The sequence below is a fragment of the Ascaphus truei genome, chromosome 6 (assembly GCF_040206685.1).
Source record: "Ascaphus truei isolate aAscTru1 chromosome 6, aAscTru1.hap1, whole genome shotgun sequence".
In the NCBI taxonomy this organism is placed as follows: domain Eukaryota; kingdom Metazoa; phylum Chordata; class Amphibia; order Anura; family Ascaphidae; genus Ascaphus; species Ascaphus truei.
The window spans coordinates 85,815,662-85,838,729 of record NC_134488.1 but is presented as its reverse complement, the minus strand read 5'-3'; the positions used below and the strand labels follow the sequence as shown (position 1 = coordinate 85,838,729).

The following is a 23,068-nucleotide window of genomic DNA, read 5'->3' as shown; positions in this document are numbered from 1 at the left end:
TGTTCTATGTTGATTGAGAAATTGAGCATATTTCTCCAAGGCTGGATAATTATGTTACCAATTGAGTACTACTGGTAACAATTATTTTTATATGGAATTTAAATAGAAGGATGTTAATCTTCTATATCCATTAATCATTTCTTGAACGTTTACAATTTCTCAGTTGGTTTGTGACAGTTCACATTCTTTAATAAATTGGCTAATTTTATTCATGAGATTAGAAATTAGCACAAAATTCATACTGCATTAAGACATTCTTTTGTCTTAATTACATATGAAGGGATCAAGTGACATTCCTGTAACATTTGTTTGACAAACGACATTTTATAAAATAACTTTTTTTTCTTCTCTCTAATAGGTATCAGAGAATTCCAATGATTCTTGATTTCTAAACTTCTCACTCGGGGCTAGATGCATGCAGCTCTTCTTGCCAGTGGGAGACTTACCTTTTTGCTGCCTGTAGGCTCGGGGGCTGCCTTAATCTGCAGCGTAGCAACATCATGACATCACGGTAGCATGTGACACTGCCTTGTCATGGCAACACATCGTCATGTGATGTTGGGTTGCCATGACAATGTGATGCTACAGTAAGGGGGGAGCACTTCAGATAAGGTAAGACACACTAATTGCCCTCCCCCCCCCCAAAAAAAAACATTGCTGCTCTAGGCTATAGCCTAATCCGCTTTGTGGAAAATGCATGTCTGTTGCCTTACATACCTCCCAAGACACTTCTCTTTGCAACACCTGTGGAGATTCATGTAAGCACACCTAATATACCAGACAATTTGCTAATTTAAATATGTAAAATATATTCAAATGGTTTAAATTAGTATTAAGAGGTATACAAGTCAATGTAATCTACTCTGCTGCCTCTACTTCGTCCTCCATCTCACCTCAGGACTTTGCTGACTATTTTAAGGAAATGGTGGAGTCCATACGTCAGAACATCCCCTCTGTTTCCTCCTCCCATCCGACACCGCTTCCGAACTCTCCTGCCTTCCTTGACTCTTTTTCTGCTGTCTCAGAGGTGTCACTGCTGATCTCCTCTTTTCCCTCTACCACTTGCCCTCTTGACCCCATTCCCTCCCATCTCCTAAAACCTCTTGCTCCTACTCTAATCCCTACGCTCACACACATTTTTTAACTCCTCCCTCTACTCTGGTACCTTTCTCTCCTTCAAACATGCAACAGTTATACCATTAATCAAAAACAGCAAGCTTGACCCTGCCTGTCTTCTAACTATCGACCTGTCTCACTCCTGCCTTTTGTCTCTAAACTCCTTGAACGTCTTGTATTCTCTTACTTACTCCACTTTCTCAACACCTATTCTCCTAGACCCTCTACAATCTGGCTTCTGCACTGCTCACTTGACTGAAATAGCCCTCAATAAAATAACTAATGACCTCCTTGCTGCCAAATACAGAGGTCATTACACTCTTCTCATATTACTCGACCTCTGCAGCATTTGACACCGTGGACCACCCTCTTCTCCTTCATATTCTCCATACTCTTGGTATTCGTAACAAACCTCTATCCTGGATCACCTCTTACCTCTCCCATCGTACTTTCAGTGTCTCTTCTGCTAACACCTCCTCCCCCTCTGTCGATCTCTCTGTGGGGGTACCCCAGGACTCTGTCCTGGACCTATTCTCTTTTCTCTGTACACACTTTCTCTAAGTGACCTAAACACATCTCTTGGGTTTAAATATCACATCTATGCTGACGACACGCAAATTTACTTTCCAACCCCCGACCTTACACCTGCTGTACAGACCAAAGTTTCTGAATGTCTCTCTGCGATATCATCCTGGATGGCCCTCCGCCGACTTAAACTTAACATGGCAAATACAGAGCTCCTCATACTTCCTCCCAAATCTGTCCCTACTACCTCCTTCCACATTACTGTTGGAAGTACTATCATTCACCCAGTAGTCCAAGCACGCTGCTTAGGGGTCAAACTCGACTCCTCTTACATTCAAAACGTAAAAAAAGTTCAGTGAAATCTGCGGCTCTAAAGTATTTTTAGCAATAAAACACTGTTGAGGTCTCCTTACTTTTACACATTCTTTATGAAGTGTAGGATAGGATCAGGCCCATAAATATTCATGTGGAGTATGGGTTCGGGCGTATACAAGGTGATAAGATAACACCAACCCGGTCACATTCAAAACAGAGTGTGCAAAACCAGGAAAAAGAAATAAATTACATATAATGTTCTTATATATCCTTTCCCCTAAATAATCCATATATCTTACTCCAATAAGGTAAGTGACAATTGCTGTACAAAGTCAGAGATATACCTTGTGATGACTTGATGTCCGGGCCTGATCGTTGTCCTTCGGTGTGCTGTCTGCAAAAGTAGATGAAGCAACAAACGAAAAAGCTGCGACGCACCACCCAACTGATGGAGGGTGACTTGGATACAAAATAGCTTTATTGGATCTAAGGCAAAAAGACCAACATGTTTCACGCTTTCTCAACTTCCACATTCAAAACGTATCTAAAAACTGTCGCTTTTTCTTCCGCAATATTACAAAAATACACCCTTTCCTCTGTTGCTCGACTGCTAAAACGCTGACTCAGGCCCTCATTCTCTCCCGTCTCGATTACTGTAACCTCCTGCTGTCCGGCCTTTCTGCCTCTCACCTGTCTCCCCTACAACCTGTCCTAAACGCTGCTGCCAGAATCACTACTATTTCCGAAATCTGTCTCAGCATCTCCCCTACTGAAATCACTCCTGGCTTCCTATCAAATCTCACACTCAGTTCTCCTCCTCACTTTTAAAGCTTTACACTCTTCTGCCCCTCCTTGCATCTCAGCCCTAATTTTTTGCTGTGCACCATCCTGACTCTTGCGTCCTGTTCAAGGATGTCTTCTCTCTACCCTCTTTGTATCTAAAGCCCTCTCCCGCCTTAAACCTTTCTCACTGACTACCCCACACCTCTGGAATGCCCTTCCCCTCAATACCCAACTAGCACCCTCTCTATCTACCTTAAGACCCACTTGCTTAAAGAAGCATATGAGTAGCACCGTGGTTAATGCTATACACGATACATAAAGCTTGGCCCCCTGCAGACGCACTTACCAGAATGCACTCCTGCTGTCTCTGTATGTTCTTCCTACCTACCAATTAGATTGTAAGCTCTTTGGAGCAGGGACTTCTCTTCCGAAATGTTATTTTTATGTCTAAAGCACTTATTCCCATGATCTGTTATTTGTATTATTTGTTATTTATATGATTGTCTTGTGTATTACTGCTGTGAAGCGCTATGTACATTAATGGCGCTATATAAATAAAGACATACATACTCAAATAGTAGATTCCACCTCCACCACCAAAGCATTTTTTCATGGTCTGGGTGGGAGCAATGCCATGGTTAGGTATGACATAACATTAAGTCTCTGCGTTAACCTTTAGGGACTTTAGCGGGTACACCTGTTTTGCATCTCATTATCGCAAACAGCTGTTATAGTCAACGCAATGCTTTTTGGTAAGACGTGACGTTACTTGTTAAGTCCCTTAACAGAGTTTTGTAGATCTATTCTTCAGTTCTCTTCCTTGCTTTTGATATCTAATTCTAATGTTATGGGGTTTATACAATTCATGGGCAATTAGTGCCAAGAATTCTGCACAAGCAGAGAGCAGGATTTAATTATGTACTTTATTTTTAGCCCATCTCAATGCTTAATGCAAGTGTGTTTTGTTTGGATATTGTGAATATGTTTCTTTTCATTGGAGAGCCAGAGCAGGATGCTGAATTCTAACCAAGTGTTTTTTCAGCCTGTACGCACACTGTTATGAAACAAATTAGGAGAAAGATGGTCCTGATCAAGATGCAGTGACAAGAGAAAGTAGCCTAAAGAAATGAAAGTCATGCAAAAGTGCAGCTTAATGCGTTAACAAATGAACACTGAAACATTAGTTAAAAATTCTTACCAGGTGTCATTTTTTGGTTTAAAAAAAATAATAATAATTCACTCCTGATTTAACATCTTAAACGTGTTACAACCAATGATTAATTTGGCCCTAGGAGGTACTGTGCCTTTAATTGAAGGTTTGCCATTTGAAATAAGGTTTGGGAGTACAGTGGCTATACCTTTTTTTAAACGAGTTTCACAGAACTAATTCAAACAATTATCACTTTCAAAGATTCACTGATGTGCAGAGGCTCCCTTCCACAATGTCCTAGCTAACTGGGTACTCGTTTGCACGTTACTACCGAGGATCCTAGTCTGCAACGTAACCAGTGTGATGTGGAAATGGGGAGAATGAAGCAGGTTTGTGGATCTGTGTAAGAGACACACACAGACACACACACGTTTATATTTGTTGTACAGTAATTGAGAGGGGGAGAGGGAGGAGGGTTGTCACTATTTTGTATCCTCTAAACAAGGTGTTCTCAACTCTAGTCTTCAAGACCTCCCAACAGGTTAAGTTTTCTGGAAATCCCAGCTTCACAGGTGGCTCAATCAGTCCCTGCTTCAGCACAGGTGGCTCAATCAAAAGGCTCAGTCAAAAAGTGTAGTAAGCCTGCAGCCACGTCACGGCATAACCAAACTTGCAGGTTCAAAATTGGGTACCAAAATTAGCTATGGCAAAACAAATGTTCACGAATGCAGGATCATAATATCCGATGAGAGCAGTCTGTTCGGATATTTTTCTTTTTTATAGGTCTGCTATCATTGTGGATAGGGGTGTGTCTATTTGCTGGGACCTCGTCAACTCAGGGGTGTTGGCCAAATTCTCCCCGGGTTGAGTATAATGATGCAGTCCTGATCAAGAGAAAAAAATCTGCCTTTTCACCCACCCAACTAGGCCATCAGTCACCCACCTACCCAGGCAGACAGTCGCCTGTCTTTTGTTTAAAATATAAAAATAAACAGATTGCATTGTAATGTTATTTTCCGTATTACAATAAGAAGAAAACAGTTAAGTAAAAGTTGCACGCTAAAACATTTTTTCGTGGTAGGTGCGTTATGGGTTCGGGGCGGGGAGAGGGGGTCCTGCTCCTTTCATTTGTCCTGGGCCCCATGATTTCTGTTGGCGGCCCTGTGTGCGATTGTGTGTCTGTCAAGTGAAACACACTATATTAACAACTTTAAAATAGTAAATTCTCCCGTAATTTCAAGTCAAAGTAAATTCAGCATACAAACAGAAATTACAACTCCTCTCCGTTTCAGCCTTCCCCCTTGCTCTCGTCTCCGCCCCTCTGCCTTCCCCCTTGCTCTCGTCTCCGCCCCTCTGCCTTCCCCCTTGCATGACATCACTCCCTTTGTAGCCAGAGACGTCTCCAAAATTCACATTACAACTTTCACAACGGCTACGGAGACAGGGGGATGTCAGCCGTAGCCGGCACTATATGCGCAGCCTTAAGGGGTTGGCTCCGATTTTGTCATTGAGAGCCACTAAAACAAACCAAAAAAACCCCCCCAGCATTATACATCCATGAGTCACATGACAAACAGTTTAAATGCCTCTACAATGTTTAACCCTTTTTTTTTTTTTTTTTAAAGAAAGGTTTTCTTTTTAATTCCTGGTGCTCTAAGGTCATAGTAGTTTGTTACTAAATTGTAGTTGAATTTATATTCCCATTAGACAAAGACAGACAGCTGCAACAATTTGAAATATTAGTACTGTACCTTCATTGTCGTAGTGCAATCTTAATAGTTTTAATTGGATGCATCCATCATCTTCAACCCTTGTATGGTCTTTGCTGGATGAAGGCCTCCACAATAACCATCCAGTTGCTGCAACTGTAAGCCTGCTCTTTCCACTGAAAAGGTCCCGATTTGTCCTCACAAGTTACTATTGTCATCTTGTAGAATGCAGTGAAGTGTCTAATGATATTTCCTTCTACTTACAATATTTTAGAACAGCTTATGGTGCGGAAAAAAAAAAATATATGACAAAAACCCTCCACCGTACAGTTTATTTCTAATATTTTAGAACTATGCAGTGGTTTATTCTGATGTTAAAAGACTTACATTTTCTCCTAAATGCACCAACTCTCCTGCATTTTTCACATTTCTAAATGTATATAAAAACAGGTACATTAGTACCCAAGCAACATTGAGCTCCAGAGATATATATATTTTTTTTATTATTTACACCTGAGGGGAAAAAAAAAAAATCAGGGCCAACCAACAGAAACTGTGATCCCATGACTGAATAATGTTGCAGCTTTCTTTGGGTTCCTTGGAATGAGACTAATCAGAAATCCATATGGCTATATAAATAAAGACATACATAGATATTGATATCCCAATACAGGGGGGGGGGGGAGAAGGGGAGGAAGTAAATAAAAATCTCAAGAAGGGAGGAAAGTTCCAGACCTAAAAACAGCCGGACTCCGTTGCTCGGGATCAAAGTGGCAGCAGTAGATGTTGCCAATTCAGGCAAAATAGCGCAGATCCTGACAATAACTCCCAGCCAATGGCCCATGAGTTCAGAAAAAGGTTGGGTTTACTATACTTTTATCATGCATCTTTGTTTTGTCTGGAATCTTATAGGTTTAAAGAGGTGCAATTCAGCCCAATTGGGTCTTCGTTCTTTTCTTTTTAAAAGCTATAGCAAGAGAACCAGAGTTTTGTTGATCAAAAAGGAGCTATTCGTGCTATGATGATGTTACATTGCACCACATTTGATTTCAGCAATCTTGGAATGTGTGCAACTATTGAACTAGGTGTCCCTGAAACTAGCCTGGACTCTAGCTGCCATCTTGTTCTAGCCCAGGTCACTAGTGACTTTGGAGAGCTTTAAAAGACTGCCAGTTTTTGATCGAAAGAGGCCGCCCCCCCCGGTAGTACAGGGAAATGACAACCTTTACATGCAATAAAAACATGTTACAAATTAATAGATTTTTCATGAACAAACTATTACTCTGAAAAAATAATGCACAAAACTAAAATGATTTTTTTTTATTTTTGTAGAATAAAGAAGTTTATATTTCATTATCACGTTTCACATTCATCAACAGGGATAGCTGTTGCAGTGATTATAATAGACTCCTCCATTACTTCTGCGTTGGAAAAACCTTCCTCTGTGCATATTCTTTGCTCTGTGAGATCGTCAGCCAGGGAGCTTGGATTGATTGTTTCAACTATGATTTCAGCAGACCCAACTTCCAGTTCGTGTGGGCTCTGCAAGCTAACTACCACTGTTTTTTCATCCTCGATGATTAGATTTCGAAGCTTCCTCTGGCGGGGATTGTAATTTTCAATGCGGTTGTGAATTTCCATGTGTCGTCTCAGATGTGCCTTTAGGAAAAGATATGTACATAACATTAAATTGTACTGGTCATATTCGTGGTCATTCTTCCATCCTGCATAAATCATTGACCATATTGTTTAACCCTCCCGGAGTGTCAACCATGTTGCAGATCTTTGTGTCATTTGCAAAAATGTATACTTTCCCCTCTGGACCATTTGTGAAGATATTAAAGAGCACCAGTCCCAGTACAGATCCCAGAGGTACTCAACTTGTCCCCTTCCACTCCACTAAATGTACTCCATTTACCACAACGCTGTTGCCTATTGTTCAACCAATGTCCTATCCATTCAACCGCCTTAGAGTCCAATCCAAAGAATTGCCACTTATTCATCAGTTCTCTATGCGGGACAGTGTCAAAGGCCTTACTAAAATCTAGGTAAACTACATCTGCTGCTTCGTTTCGCCATTGCTTGAGGGAAAGGGGGTTGGGGGGACCTGCTACAAATTCATGAAAAAAAAGTGTTGCAAGAAGAAAAAAGTGGAGCACCACGTGAAACATTTTTGCACACCCCTGACTTGGTCAACCAGTCAAAAATTTTATTTCGGTTTGTTTGACATGATCTCCCTCCTGTAAATCGATGCTGTATGGGATATTACATATACACTAATTGATTAACAGAGTTGAAAGAATTAATTATGGTGACAAATGTGCCAGAACATCCGGGCTTTGCTTCTGTCACATTTTATCCTACTCATCTTACTCACTTACTTTATATAGGATTAGGTAAGAAGTTACATACGTTAAGCCAAATAATGTAACATATAGCTCCAGAAATATTATGCCTTACCCAGGGCCACCAACAGGGGGTGTCTGCCAGTGTTGGCGTCCCGGGCCCCGTGCGTCAGGAACCAGTTAATTTAAAAAAACGCGGCACCCGGTGCCTGGTCTCTCTGACGGCAGCGCCGGAAGTCAGTTAGGCTAAGCTTCCGGCGTGAGGAGGCCCGGCCGCTCGTGAGCAGCCAGCGTGGGACAGGCAGGTGCCTGCAGCGGGGCATGGCTGGCGGCAACTGCTGTAACCTGCTGCTGTGACCGGCCGCAGGGCCCCCCACAGCACCGCCAGTCCCCCGCAGTACTGCCAGCTGCCGGGCCCCCGCAGCCACGCCAGCCCCCGCAGAAGTCATCCCCCTTCGGTCCGTCATCACTTCAAATTGCGTCCTGAGCTCCATAGGAGAGCAAGACATGATCCCCCTTAAGACAACATGCATTTTCCTTGGGATGTAGCTAGTACGTCATGGGAACCCTGGGTGTCAGAACCCATGATGTAGTAGCTACGTCCCAGGGTCCGGAAAGCGTTAACATGTGTCAATATAGCATGGTATTTTTTTTCATGGGTGCTCCAGCTTGCTATTTAGGGAGCGGTTATACAGAGCATGAATGAGGAGTGAGGAAGGAGTTCCATGTTGCACAACTTGCAATATTCCTTAGCTATTAGTTTTATATTTGATAAAATAGTCAGTTTCCACATCTTAACATTATTCACTAACTCATGTCAAACACAATAAATGTGAACATATTGTTTTTTGCATTCCATGCAAATGAATGTACAAAACGATTAAATATGAAAACTTTACATAGTGTACAGGGCATAGGTCAAAAAGACAGTAATAGAAAGGAGAGGCTATGCAAATAACCTGTGTGAAATTAAGTTTAAGTGCAGTCCAGGAATCAGAATGGGAAACTATGACATGCCATAATGAATTTACCCCTAATTACTTCAACTTATTCTGACAACTACGTTACTCTCAGCATAAGCCTTAAATGAATCAAACTGTTTTTGGTGTAATATCCCACTTCACATTCTCCATTGTATGCATTTTTAGGTTTAGGGATGTGTGTTTTATATTGATTTTTGTTCTGTGAGACCTGTTTAATTTGGTTGTTATTCTGTAGATTGGAGTAAAGTTTAATTGAATGTAGTTTAACAATAAGTATTTCTACCGACTGCTGATTTCATAACGTATTCTGACAACTACATAGGACTTCATGAAATTAAAGCACCAATCCAGAAAAAAAAATGAATTTGAACATAATTGAATCCAGAGGGGTCCTCCTGTGCTGAACCTCACCATTTTCAGCACCAGTGATTACCGCTGAAGGTTCTGGAGCTCCAACATGGCTGACGACCAAGAGGAAACCACAGCCAATGATGTTTCGTCTTCCTATTGGCCCGTGGATCACGTAGGATTTGGCGGTCATATTGTTTCTCGAGGAGGGAGCCCCTGTACCAATGAGTGCACCAGTAACCTCGAGAAACAGGTGTTCCCAGTGCTGACAATAGCACGGATCAGCACCGGAGGACCCCCTTGTTCCAATTATCTAAAAAATAACGGAAAAATCAGAACGGCTGCTTTATGGAAATCAAAATGAAGCACGATCCTCACCTGTCGAGTGAATTTGTAGCCGCATTCAGTGCATTCAAACTTCCTCTCTCCTTTGTGTCTACTTACATGAACACGCAACTGTTCAAGAGCTATAGAAAAGGAAATAATACTTTGTTACATAGCATTGCACGGATAACACATACACATAAATAGTAATCCCTTAACAAGGCATCACAAGGTGACTCCCACTGTAAATCAGCAAAGAATATAAATCCACAGGTACTATGTTTCATGACCAAGATATTGGAACATTAAATACTTCATGCAGAAGGGCCACCTACTTGAATGCTTGTTTTGTACCCGCTACCAGATTGCATTACATCCCTTTTTTAGTAACTGGGGATGTGAAAATTCCCTTACAATATTAGGGAACACCACGGCAAGAATGTAAGGAAGTGAATTACACCAACTGGTATAGCAACCACACGGGATTGGAAGGGAGAGACTATATGGGCCATTGTGCCAATTTTCTTCTAGATTTATCTTTTGCAAAGTATCTTTGCGAATTAAGCATTCTACACATTAACAATTACAAAGTTTATATTTCCCCACAAACCTTAGGAACCTGCTGGAAGTATGCCAATGACTTGCATTAATTGTGGTGTATTTTTACCTGACCGTATGTTGCAAGTCCCGAAGAAAAAAAACAAAAAACACAATACCTCCTACTCTTCCACTTTGAGTAAGTAGCACTGTAGTGACCCAAACCAGACGATACCGAACAGAATATGAAGGCTGAACTATAGGCAACTACCAGAGTGTTTGACGTGCCAAAACTGTCAAAAGTCATCTATACTGCACCACACAAGTCACTTATTATAGTGATCCTGCTACTTTAAAAGCAGTAATCCCCTAGATTTATTGACAACATTAAAAAAGGAAATATGTATTTTGATAGTGAGTATTGCTACAGATTTGACTCTATAGGAGGTTAAAACGACTTTTGCCGTGCACTCATTAAGATATCAGAGGTTGTCATGGTGACAGTTGATGTCAGTGAAACAAAAAAACTCAGCAATACAAAGTTTTTGAAAAGAGGAAAAGCAATTAAAATTGATCACTACAGCATCAGCTACTAATGCGTGTAATGAATTCTAGTTTGTTTTTCGGAATAAATTGTTACCTTATAGCTGTATGAACAATACATTAACACACATCAAGTACAGTAAGCAAATGCCGCTTACCTTTAAAGGTTTTGCCACAGATATGGCAATAATGAGGCCTTCCTTCCTGGTGTCGGCTGGAGACATGCCTCAGAAGAGCTCCTTTCTCTGTAAACCTGTGCTCACAGAACTCACAGCTGAAAGGACGCTCTCCTGTGTGAGTTCGGTTGTGCTTATTTAGGCTGGCTGAAGTTGAAAAAATAAGTGAAAAGATAAGGAACATTTCAAACTCAACTAAAAAGGTCTGTGTTGATTCCTTTGTATTCTCCCAAAATTACATCTCCAGCTATGCATGTACTAATTAATGGCTTAGATATATTGCTGGTCTTTTGGTGGTAGCACAAACTAAAGTAATGTAATACTATGCGAGTCTAGCACATGAATCCTTAGCAATATCTCCCAATCAGGAAGCACAGGCCATGTGAAAAAGAAAATGTATGTGGGAGAAAGGGGACAAGAACCCTATGTGATGCACTCAACCCTACTGAATGAAAATAATAAACTTTTAATAGTATAATGGAATAATGCAAACATAAAAAATATATTTAAAACCTAAATGATGTACTATAAAATTCTGGTGTGAAAGCCCTCCCTGGAAGAAGTTCCCTTGCTTAGGAACGAAACGCGCGTCGGGATGACGTCACAGCGACGTCTGATGTACTGACAAACTCACAGGAGTTTGCCGCCGCTCTTTAGAATAGGATAATACCTTGATGTGGGCCACAGATGTGGATCTCACTAGCCAGTGACAGGGACTATTAGGTCTTTTATCCACACTGATTAGGGCCCACCGCATATGCACCAAGAGCTGTGATCACCTCACAGGAAGCGTCTGCCAATATTATTAAATCGTGAGTGTATGTAATTAGTTTGGGGTCTTCTCATGCCCTGTTGAATCAGATTGCCCATTAGGACAGACTTACCTGCACTGACCTTATAGCAACGCCTCCCCCTGTCTCACAATCACAGGGGTCTCTCTCTGCCTGGGACTGCATTTGGTCTGTCTGTGAATGTAGCAATGCTATGTGCAACATTGTAGCATTGCAACACAGTGTCACATTACCAATGCACCCAGCTTTCTGTGCATCACACCACTTGCTCAGATAGACCACTTCACATACTCATTCCTCACAGGATTATATTAAGTGTCTATCCTTTGACCAATTATCATTCAAGTGTTGTGAGATACAACTGTATACCTATTCTACTGAATATCACACTAGTCACCATACCACCTGGTCATTTAGGGTGATTTCACACCAGAATTTTATAGTACATCATTTAGGTTTTAAATATATTTTTTATGTTTGCATTATTCCATTATACTATTAAAAGTTTATTATTTTCATTCAGTAGGGTTGAGTGCATCACATAGGGGACAAGAACCCTTTCTCCCACACGCATATGTTTCACCCTGATAGCACCTCCCTAGTAAGTCTATTTTGAGCTGAGCAGGATTTTCCCTCTCCTTATCCCCTTTCCCCCCCCTCCCCTTTTCCCCACCGACTGCAAAAAGAAAATGTAAACATAATTTATAGAGCGTAGTATATCAGCGTTTCTATATTAATTTTTTTTTTTTTTATTAAACGTGCTCACATTTAGTCAAAGCGGTTTAAACCCACAAGGAAAAAAGATCGTCATACCAACACGAGTCTCCAAGAAAGAAAACAACAACATAGTGCAGTAACACAGGGAGAAGGAGCGGCGGCTCAGTGAGTAAACACACCGACTGTATACAATGACCCAGAGTTTGAATGAGGGGAACCTGGTGTCAGCTCCTTGTGACCCTGGGCAAGTCACTTTATCTCCCTGTGCCTCAGGCACCAAAATCATAGATTGTAAGCTCATCTGGGCAGGGACTGTGTCTGTAAAAATTCCTATCTGCTGCGTACCGAGCACTATAATATAATTGTGAAGCGTTTGGAGTCCCATTGGGAAAAAAGTGCTATACGAAATAAAGTTATTATTTAACAGAAGTTGACAGGAAAACCCTGATTTATTGCACTCACATAATAAACGTTAGGGCATAAAGGATAAAGTGCAAAGGTAAATCTTGCACTTATGTGCAGTATAGCATCACTTCTAGTATCGTCTAGTGACGTCACTTATGGTTCATGTTGCTCCAATCCGATATAAAAAAAATCAACCATATTGGTAGTGTGATCCCATCAGTCACTTTAAAAGATAGATGACTGAAAATTTCTTAAGACCCCTTGGACCACACTCTCCAATTTGAAGTCACCCTGTCAACAGCTCAAAACTTCAAACCAGTAATGGGTTTCCGATAGTGTTTAGTGGTAAAATGCAATGTGGGTAGTGTAACCTTCTTCTACATTATGAATATGTTCTTGTGCATGGTCTCTTCATAACATGTTGCTAGCCACATGGGCAGTCCAAACAGGGCCGCCGACAGGGGAGGGGGTTCAGAAGGGACAGGTGTCCCGAGCACGGAGGCTGTGGGGGGCCCAGCTGCCGGTCGGGACTGGGCTCCGGTTCTCCCTCAGCTACTTGCAGGCCTCCCTCTCACTATGTCCCACACCGAGCTTCCAGCTCTGGCAGACGACGGCCATCTGTCAGCGTGCTGAAAGTAAAATGGCTTCCGCTGACGGTGGAATTTAAAACACAACCCCCCCCACCCCCCATAAAAACAGATTCCTTGGGAGAAGCAAACATGAACACAAAAAAAAAAGTTAAAGGATTAATGAGAACTATGAAGAAAGTTGGCATAGGAATCAGCAAAAACATACTGAATACCAGAATAAATAAATTCAGAGGAAATTAGCATGTTTGATGTGACAGAAATATTCAGAAATCAAGTTATTCAGAAATAGTCATTGTACTACAAGGGAGAATACAAGGAATTGGACAGATGAGAAAAAAATAAAATAAAATAATTGTCAGCCGCAAACAAAAAAACCCTGGTTGATAAAAGATAACAATACAATAATTATACATAGGATTACCTCGACCTAACTGTAAATGGACATTAAAAATTTTTTAAAGAAAAATACGAAATGTTCTTAAAGAGAACAGAGCCCAAGAAGTGGAGGGATATCTCACCATGGAGGAAGCTAGGCCATAAGGGTAAAAGGAGGTGGTATAGTAGGAAAGCCCATCCAGAGAACAATGAAATAAACAATACTGGAATTTTTTGAGTTAAAAAAAATAAAAAAGTTATGTACTGACCAGGTTTCATAATAAAAATGGGCCTTTGATTTGCATCAACTAAGAGACCCAATACATTTGATTTATTAATTGATAAAGAAATATGCAAGAGGATAAATAAATACTGATAAATAATTAGTGAACAAACAAGAACAAGGAAGCCAGATACTGAAAATAATTCAAACAAACATCTTCATGCACCAGTTACCAAGGTCAACAACAGGGCATTTTGTATATACACCTTTTATCATCTAGGAACAAAGGAATCGGAACCATTAACCAAGGAACAAAAATAATTACAACCAAATTTGACAAGGAAAGGAGAAAAGACATTAAGGGACCGATGTGCAGTTTTTGGTCGAAAATTCCCCATTGAAGTCATTGGGGATCGGATAAATGAAGAAATAATAATAATAATAATACAACAATTAAAAAATATATAAAACAGAATTCTTGTTCTATCATCTTGCAAAAACTCCCCAAGGATTTGCTTAAACCACCAGGGAGGCATCTTAATTCTGGGATAGATGCTATTAAATTATATCCCAATATATAATTTTCTCCAGAAGGATGTCATCATTTAAAATGCTGAGAATGTGTAGTATCATGTAAACAAGATTTGAATTAGATATCGAATGGCAGTCAGATTACATATGGGCCACACGTGATAGAAAAGAAAAAGAATGGAACTAAAAGAACTTGTAGCAAATGGCAGAGTGTATCGTTTTACTTTATTTAAGACAAAATGACGTCTGCTGCTGGAGTATATAACAGGGATCTTCAATTCACCTAAATGTACGAATGGAAAAAAGGGGGGGGTTGTATATATTTGAATGGAAAAAAAGGGGGGTTGTATATATATTTGTCACTACTTTAAACCTGTATAGATCTCATGACAACGGATGTAAAAATACGAAGCATTTTCTAAACCAATGAAATATGTTTTATCTGAAAATTCAGACAGGACAGAATCCAAATCTTGGATTTGTATATATTCAGGAGGGAAATGTCCCCTACTGCCGGGTTATGGCCCGGGTACCCGACAGCAGGGAAGAAAGTTGTAAGATAACACTGAGCTGCCACAGCTTTCACTCATTTCCCAGAGAGGTGGGATATATATATAAAAAAATACATTACAAATTCGCTTCAGAAGCCAGTGAATTAGTATCCATAATTAACTAGCGTTCTTCTATGAGTCGCCATCCACCGTTGGTTGAAAACATTCCTTATAAACCATGCATAAGAATTCAAAGCAACTGCACTATGGAATGAGGAGTTAACAATAGAATCAGATCTTTTGAAAGAGTGATTTTTTTAAAGAAAGGAAATATGATAAGACATTGATAGATGAGGAACAAATGAGTCAATTTGCTAAAAAGAGACCTTATATATAATTCAGTTAAGTAAAGTTTAGAAAGAGAAAACACTCTTGTTACAAAATATAGTAACGCAGCATTTCAAATGTAAAACTTTAAATAAACATTGGGGTGTTCTTAAATTAGACCCAATTGTAAGAGAGAAAAAAAATCACAAAATCAGAAATGTTAAAAACAGTAGTTAACCCCCACCGTTTTTAAAGGTAAGAAAATGAAATTTGGGGTTGATAATAAGCCAAAGGGTGTGTATCACATGTGATAAATCTTGTGGGGGTATGATGTTCCCATTTCAACTTGAATCACAAGTGATATTTAAGAAACAAATTGCTTTATAAATTGTAAAACTAAATATGTATGGATGTTTAATCTACTGGTCACCGACAGGTGTATATGAATATATCCCTACTGCTATGCTACGTGGGATCATAATTTACCAGGTTACATCTTGTTGGACAGTCTTATAATATACGGGTTGTTTTCTCCAGACATCATTCTATTTTACTACGGTTTTGTCTTTAGAGCACCATACAACATTGTTCATTGTGTCTAAATATGTATTATACTGTTTGTAATGCCCATGTGGCATGCAGTGTGTTGAGATCGTATACAAGAACATTTACAATTTAGAAAAAAGGTTTGACTATCCGAAGCCTACTGGTTTAACATATTGAGCTGTAGACTGTGTGACTTCAGACTGGATAGGAGGCAATAGCTTAAATAAAATGTACAGAAGGGAGATATTTTGGATCCACAGGTTGAAATCATCAAAACCTCGAAGTCCGAATGTCCACATAGATCTTGGCTGTTTTTCAGTTTAAGGAGATGGGCGAGTGTGGTGCAACTGGTCTTAGGAACTCTTACTGTGTATCATCAATTTTTCGAGACAAATTCTTTGATCGGATCACACAAATAGATATTCTGGTTGATCTTTAGTATTACAGTATGTCTGTCATTTTATCCAGCACATATATAACAAGTGTTTTAAGATCTGGTTTTAGTCATTTTACCTAGGTTTTATTTTGGTTCCCTTTATACCAATTCTTGGTTTCATATAGGTATGTACCTTTATATAATTTTATTTTTTATTTTTCATTTTAGTTTATACATTTGTAGTAAAACATTTTCATTTTAAGCAATTATAGTTCTAGTAAAAAGTTAAAGATTATGTTTATTTGAAATAGAAAATTTGGTGAGGCAATTCTTATTGTGGGAAATTGAGGATTACCCGATTAACTTTATATTACTAAATTATTGTTCTGTTTTCTTGGAGACCCGCATTTACATGAAGATCCAGTTGCCTTGTGGAGTGTAATATAGGTTCAACTAAATACAATTGCATATGAAGCGCTTATATTACTGTTCTCTCCCAGGTTCACTGTGGCAAGTGAGTAGAGCAGGCCTGCACAAACCCAGTCCTCGAGGGCCACAAACAGGCCAGGTTTTCACGATATCCCTACTTCAGCACAGCTGGCTCAATTAGGGGCTCAGTATGACTGAGTCACTAATTGAGCCAGCTGTGCTTAAGTAGGGATATCCTGAAAACCTGGCCTGTTTGTGGCCCTCGAGGACTGGAGTTGTGCAGGCCTGGAGTAGAGACAGGTAGTTTAACTCAATCCCATATACCAAACAAGGGGAAGCTCTTAATTACTGGTGTTTTTTGGGCACAATTTTTAAATAAAAAGGGGAAAAAGTACTGAGGGAGCACATTGTTGGATGGGAACAATGTGAGGAAAGGGAGGGGGTGGGTTAGGATTGGCAAATGGGAAAGTACTAGGATAGGTAAATAACAATAACTTTACCAGGGGAAATCAGTGAGGTGGCTAATCACAATGGCTGCTGGCTTAAAAAGGATATGTGCTTGCCTATGCAAGGAGGAAGAGGACAAGGACTGTACCAAGTAGCAAGGGGAGGAGGGCAGTCAAATTCACACAGGAGTAAAAGGGGGGTTACCAGGGCAACACGCTAAGAAGCCAGCTAAGGGAGTTACATTGTAACAACATTAACACTGAAGCCTACAGCATCCACAGGACAGGAAAAAACTATACAGAGGACATAACTACACTATATAGATGTATTTATATTCTTTTACATGGTCTGCCTCCTTAATTGGAAGGTATTTCCTCGAAAGATGTTCCGTTAGAGAACCTCACGTAGAAGCTGCCCAATGGCAGAGTTTTAGATCTTAGCACTATTCTTATTTGGATCGGTTATCATGCGACAGGTGAGTTCAAAATCATTTTAATGTTCAATAAATTATTTTCCTTGAACAAAATGCCTCAAGATTTTTCATTTTAACATTGAGAACAAAAAAATGTACCTGGGTGTTTACAAGTGCTCTATGTTCATAAACCAGAATTAAAAAAACAAAAACAAAAAAAAACCTTATCAAGCAATAGCACACTAATTTAATTACAGAGTTAATTCCCTCACTAAAGCTCATCTTCAAAATATTTCTATTTATAGGATAATGCTTTTGCAAGGCATACATTTTTTTATGCGTTTTGCACCACTTTTGTGCTTAAAAGCTTCCTACAATGTGTATACAAATACAGAACAATGTATTTAATCTTTTTACCAAGCGGTAGCTAAACCAATGAATCTCAAAAGTGTCACTTTTGAACCCTTTTGTGTAAACACATTTTAAAAAAAAATGTGTGGTCTTAAAAACAGAACAGATACAAATAAACCTAAACTAAAGGGACTAAAATATTCTTATGTGATCATCTGGAGTGAGGAGAAGACACTTGCTTTGCAATTTATTTGTTACAGAAATGATCAGATATGTTGCACAGCATTGACGTGGACTACTAAACACATTATGTTTTGTTCTTTTGGGATAGCAAAAACCATCAGCTTAATCAGAGATGCAAAGTAAAACACCAGGTAAAGATGGTGGGCGTGCAGTTTCAATAGAGGCCTGAGGAATAAGACATAAGCCCCAATACGCTGCAGACTCTGCTTATATCAGTGTGCCAGACTACATTAAAACCAAAAGAAACAATTGTTCTTACCAATACTCTCCTTTCTTCTAGTCCAGTATTGGCAGCACACACCTGTGGGGTACTAGCTCCTCCCTCTAGGTAGGTCAGAAGGCGGATTTCCTGGAGGAGTGGTTATATAATGGTCCTTCCCCTCCTCCAGGACAGTGTTGTATCTGAGCAATATTGAATACACAAACAAACAAAAGGAGAACAAAAAAAAAAACAAATAAAAAAACACTCAACAGGTGGGAAATATATGTGAGCGCTGTCGTTACTGGACTAGAAGGAGAAATTTGGTGAAGTACAATTCTGTTTCTTCTGCGTCCCACGGCAACACACACCTATGGGATGTCCCACAGCAATACTAAAACAAAATGAGAAGGATTAACAGCTTGCAGAGCCTTCCTCCCGAATGCTGCATGCACTGAAGAAAAAACATGTTTGTAGCGTTTAAAGAAAAGTATGGCTATTTGACCAGGTCGCTGCCCTACACATATCTGCATGGAAAGCCTGTGCTCTTTATGCTCAAGATGTGGATACTGCTCTTGAAGAATGAGCATTAGCCTTAAATGGTGGATTTCCCTGCCTGGGTTAAAACTACAATCCTGAAAGGTTATAAATCACCTTGCAATAGAACCTTTGCAACCTCCGAGAAGAGACTGTCAGATTTTCTTCATGTCGTTCTTTCTAAATAAATCTTTAGGCACCCAAGTCTAAGGCCGCGGGCATGGTCAGCGCTTAGCCGCTGACCCGCGCTCACACTAGCCAGTGAGACTCAGCAGCCGCAATGAGAGCGGCTTTAGCAGGGGCTCGCGTACGCTTCCGCAGGCATGCGGAGGCGTAGCAGACAGAAAAATTTACGTTTCAGCGCTGAGGGGAGCGGCGGGCCGGTCACGTGACTGGTTCGCCCAATGAGGGTGAACCAGCTCCGTGACATCACTGGCCCGCCTCCAGACGGCGCACATAGTAAGGCCAGGGAAAGCACCCGCTTTCCCTCAGCTTCCGCACGGCTGGAGTCTCTATGGACTCAGCCTAAGGAGTTAGATTTGTCCTCCTTTTTATTCATAAAAGACAGAAAAGCCCAAAGCTACATCCAATATGACAAAAACACACACACACACACACACACACACACACACACACACACACACACACACACACACACACAGAAAAAGGGTCATTTAGTTAAACCCTTTTGGCCAAAGCGTCATAAGCCTGCAAGCCACATCAAGGCAGACCCAAATATTGCAGGTTCCAACACCAACTGATTAAAATTCTTAATTACCTCTATACTTAAAGGAAGAATGATCACAGTGTATCCTGTCACAACCAGCTGCATGTAAGAAATCTGCTCACTTGGGAAGTGGGGAGGGGCGAGCTTAAACCATGGGAGTGAGGGGCCACCAAACCTCCAAAAACAGTTTTTGCAAGGTGATTTATAACCTTTCAGGATTGTAGTTTTAGTATTGCTGCTAAAGGTTGTTCTACAAGCTATTGAATCATGACTTCTCCATTTTGGCTTTATTTTTGTTAAATAAATCATGACAAGGTGTAATATGTCATGTGTTGTTGTTCATCTGAGGTTGTATTTACCTAATTTTAAGACCTGTTAAGGAACAGATTGTTATTATGTCCTGATATGTAAACCATATAATTCAAAGAGGGTGTACTTTCTTTCACACAACTGTACATATTGTGGTATTTGGGGGTTTATCAGAGCTTGATGGGTATCTGTGAACTCCTTTTAATTCCATAGTTGAGGTGGAAAAAGAAAGTTACTTTGGACTTGAAGTCTGGAGCAGTGGTTATTGGCAAAATTGCTGCTCCCTAGGATCTCAACATTGTTCTTAATACTTAGCATTCTTTTCCCAATAGCCTTAAGGAACCTTTTTATTAAAGGATGAGATAAGGACTCTCCTCTAAGAGAGCTAATGGCTGTCACTTAAGATTCAAAATCGAATTTGGAGTGAGATTTTTTTCTCAAATCCTGTTTGGATTAAAGCTCAAATCTTTTGAACTGCAATGTCTTCCGGATCCTCTAGACTGTCAGCAGATCACCTTTGGGAGGTAGACCAGACTCTGTTATATATATTTTTTTTACATACCTGTAGAAGGGTATGAATTACTTGTGATGATGAGCCTTGTTTTTCTCATTTTCAACTTTCAAATTCTATGGCATCAATTATAGTCGGCTCAGGTCTGAATGGTAGATTGCGCCCTGGAAAATTAGGTCTTTTTTTGTTGGCAGCTCAAATGGGGGCTCCTTTGCTTACTGTACACGCTCACGAATAGGCCCTTCTGGATCAGAAGGGAATTATCACTAAGCCTAGCTTTTTCCGGTCTTATTTTTATTAGGACCCGCAGAATCATTGGAAAGGATGGGGTGGGGGGGGGGGGGGTAGTTGGCAGGGGGAAAGGGGGGTTCAGAATGTAACCTAAAGAGAAATTCCACCTCAGTGATTGCATCCAGATCATAAGTGTTGTCTTCCCAATTCATTGAACAAAAATAGTGAAAGCTGTGTGTTGATTCTGGTGGCCATCAAATGTATTTGCTGACCAGCATTGAGTACGTCAGGCTATATAACTCACTCTCCATACTTGATCCAATCTGCTTTTGTTTTGACTCCAAACACCTTAGACCATCAGCTGATTAAGTTGTGCCCCAAGCTGGACTGAGTGGCATCTGTTATGACACGTGACCAGAGAACATGCCTAAAAAGATTCTCAATCTCCTCCTACCAAGCCAGAGACAGTTGATGAGAAGTGGAATTGCCCTGTTTTGGGTGGATATCTTCTTGCTCCAGGACCAAAAGTTCATTTCCCTGGAGGGCAGCATTAGATTGAGCCCATAGCACCGCTTCTATGGAGGCTGACATGAAGTCTAGTACTTTCATGCAATTCCTCAAAGTCAGTCAAGCGGTCAATCTTTTTTCTAGCATTCTTTCTTGAGAATGCCACATGGGGCAGGAAGATTATTTTCATGAGCCACATCGAAGATAAGCCCAGCTACTGTAGCTTCCTAGTGGGTGACTAGAACACTTGACCCGATTGATAATCCAACCAAATTTCATTAAGTAGTCCATCACTGACTAAATGAGCTTTCATCTGTGTAGATGAATTTGCCTTAGTCTAAGCATGTTATGACAAATCATGTGTCTTAAGGCTGCAGCCAGGACTACCACGACCATGGTCAAGGCTCTTGATGCTGACGAAAGGCAAAGTCACAAATTGAAAGTGCTTGATGGATCCTTCTATAGCAAATCTCAGATATTTTTGGTGGCTTTTGAATTTGGGACATGGTGTGTCCTTTTATAACATGTGTGTTGACGGACTAAGTCCAGCACAGCCCTGAACCCTCTCAGTGGCTTTGGTACCAGAAATAGTTGGATATTTTCCTCAATCTTTCTTGGTATGGCACTTCTATAATTGTATTTGAGACGCGGAAAGCATTGATAATTTACATCACCTCCTCTTTCTTTTTGGGAGTGGACAATGAGGACAAATATTTCTGGCAGAAATGTCACCCACAGTCCTTTGTGGAGTGTAAAAAAAATCATTTTTTTTTCTTTCTAGACCACCGGCGCTGAGGAGGTTCTTTCCTTCGCACCACAAAAGAAGATCTGGCACAAAATTACAGGTATGGACTGCACTCTTCTTGATGACCTTTGTATTCTAGTGTCATGCTGTGCTCACCACAAACAAGGTGGGACCACTGTGCTGAGGTGGGAATGAATAGAATGCCACCCACAGCCACAGGGATGCGCCTGGAGTGTAGATTTGGTCGGGGTTGGAGAGGTATGGATGGTCGATATACTTGCCAAGGTCTGAGAAGGAGAGGTACGGAACGTTGCAGGTACTATTAGCCGAGTCCGGGATTGGAGAGAGTAGGGTCGTCGTTGTCCGGTTGCCGAGGTCAGGTTTGGAGAGAGAAGAATCGTCGTGGAAAGCCGGGGTCGGTACACAGAATGAAGAGCACCCCTCATCATCAACCTTTGTGAGACTCCCCATCTATCTCTCATACCCCCATCTCTCCCCCTCACCCACATACAATACTCCCCCTCCACATCAAACACACAATACCCCCTTCACACCACACATCCCCCTCCTCCCCTGCACCTCACATCACTCCCCCCTGCACCTCACATCAACCCCCCCCCTCACCTCACATTAACCCCCCCTGCACCTCACATCAACCCCCCCAGCACCTCACATCAACCCCCCCAGCACCTCACATCAACCCCCCCAGCACCTCACATCAAGCCCCCAGCACCACACATCAAGCCCCCAGCACCACACATCAACCCACCCCTGTACCTCAAATCATCTCGCGGAGGTAGAGCAGGCAGGACGGCAGGAACGCTCTCGCTCTAGAAAGCAGAAGGCACGGAAGTGCCTGCTTGAGCACGCTCCTACCCTGCGGTCCTAAGAGCGGGCTCGAGGTGGAGAGGGGACTTTGGCGGGGGAGGCAGAGCGGGAGAGCGGACTCCGTAGGCGGAGGGGAGAGCGGACTCAGGAGGAGGGGGAAAGCTGCCGCGGCCGTACAGTGAGTGCGGGCGGGCCGCATGCGGCCCGCGTGTTGTGCAGGCCTGCTCTAGAGAGACTGCCGATAGTACATTTTGCACCAGATTTCCCAACCAGGCTGTTAAGGCTCTAAAAATACAAGCAGAGGCAGCATCCTTAAATACCGAGGTATCTTAAAAAGGTATCGTTTTTCTTGCCAGCTGGGATACA

At 41.1% G+C, this 23,068-nt stretch overlaps 1 protein-coding gene across 3 annotated transcripts in view; it reads right to left on the bottom strand.

The window, feature by feature from the left end:
• Window positions 1-6,903: 6,903 nt before the first annotated feature.
• ZBTB48 (zinc finger and BTB domain containing 48) overlaps window positions 6,904-23,068 on the bottom strand; it is a 30,648-nt gene continuing 14,483 nt past the window's right edge. For all 3 annotated transcript variants that reach the window (XM_075604997.1, XM_075604998.1, XM_075604996.1), the window contains exons 9-11: window positions 10,837-11,001; window positions 9,653-9,741; window positions 6,904-7,257 (exon numbers count right to left, since the gene is read on the bottom strand). In XM_075604997.1, the coding sequence (XP_075461112.1) occupies window positions 6,955-7,257; window positions 9,653-9,741; window positions 10,837-11,001 (557 nt within the window). In that variant the 3' untranslated portion in view covers window positions 6,904-6,954. The remainder of the gene's footprint in view (window positions 7,258-9,652; window positions 9,742-10,836; window positions 11,002-23,068) is intronic.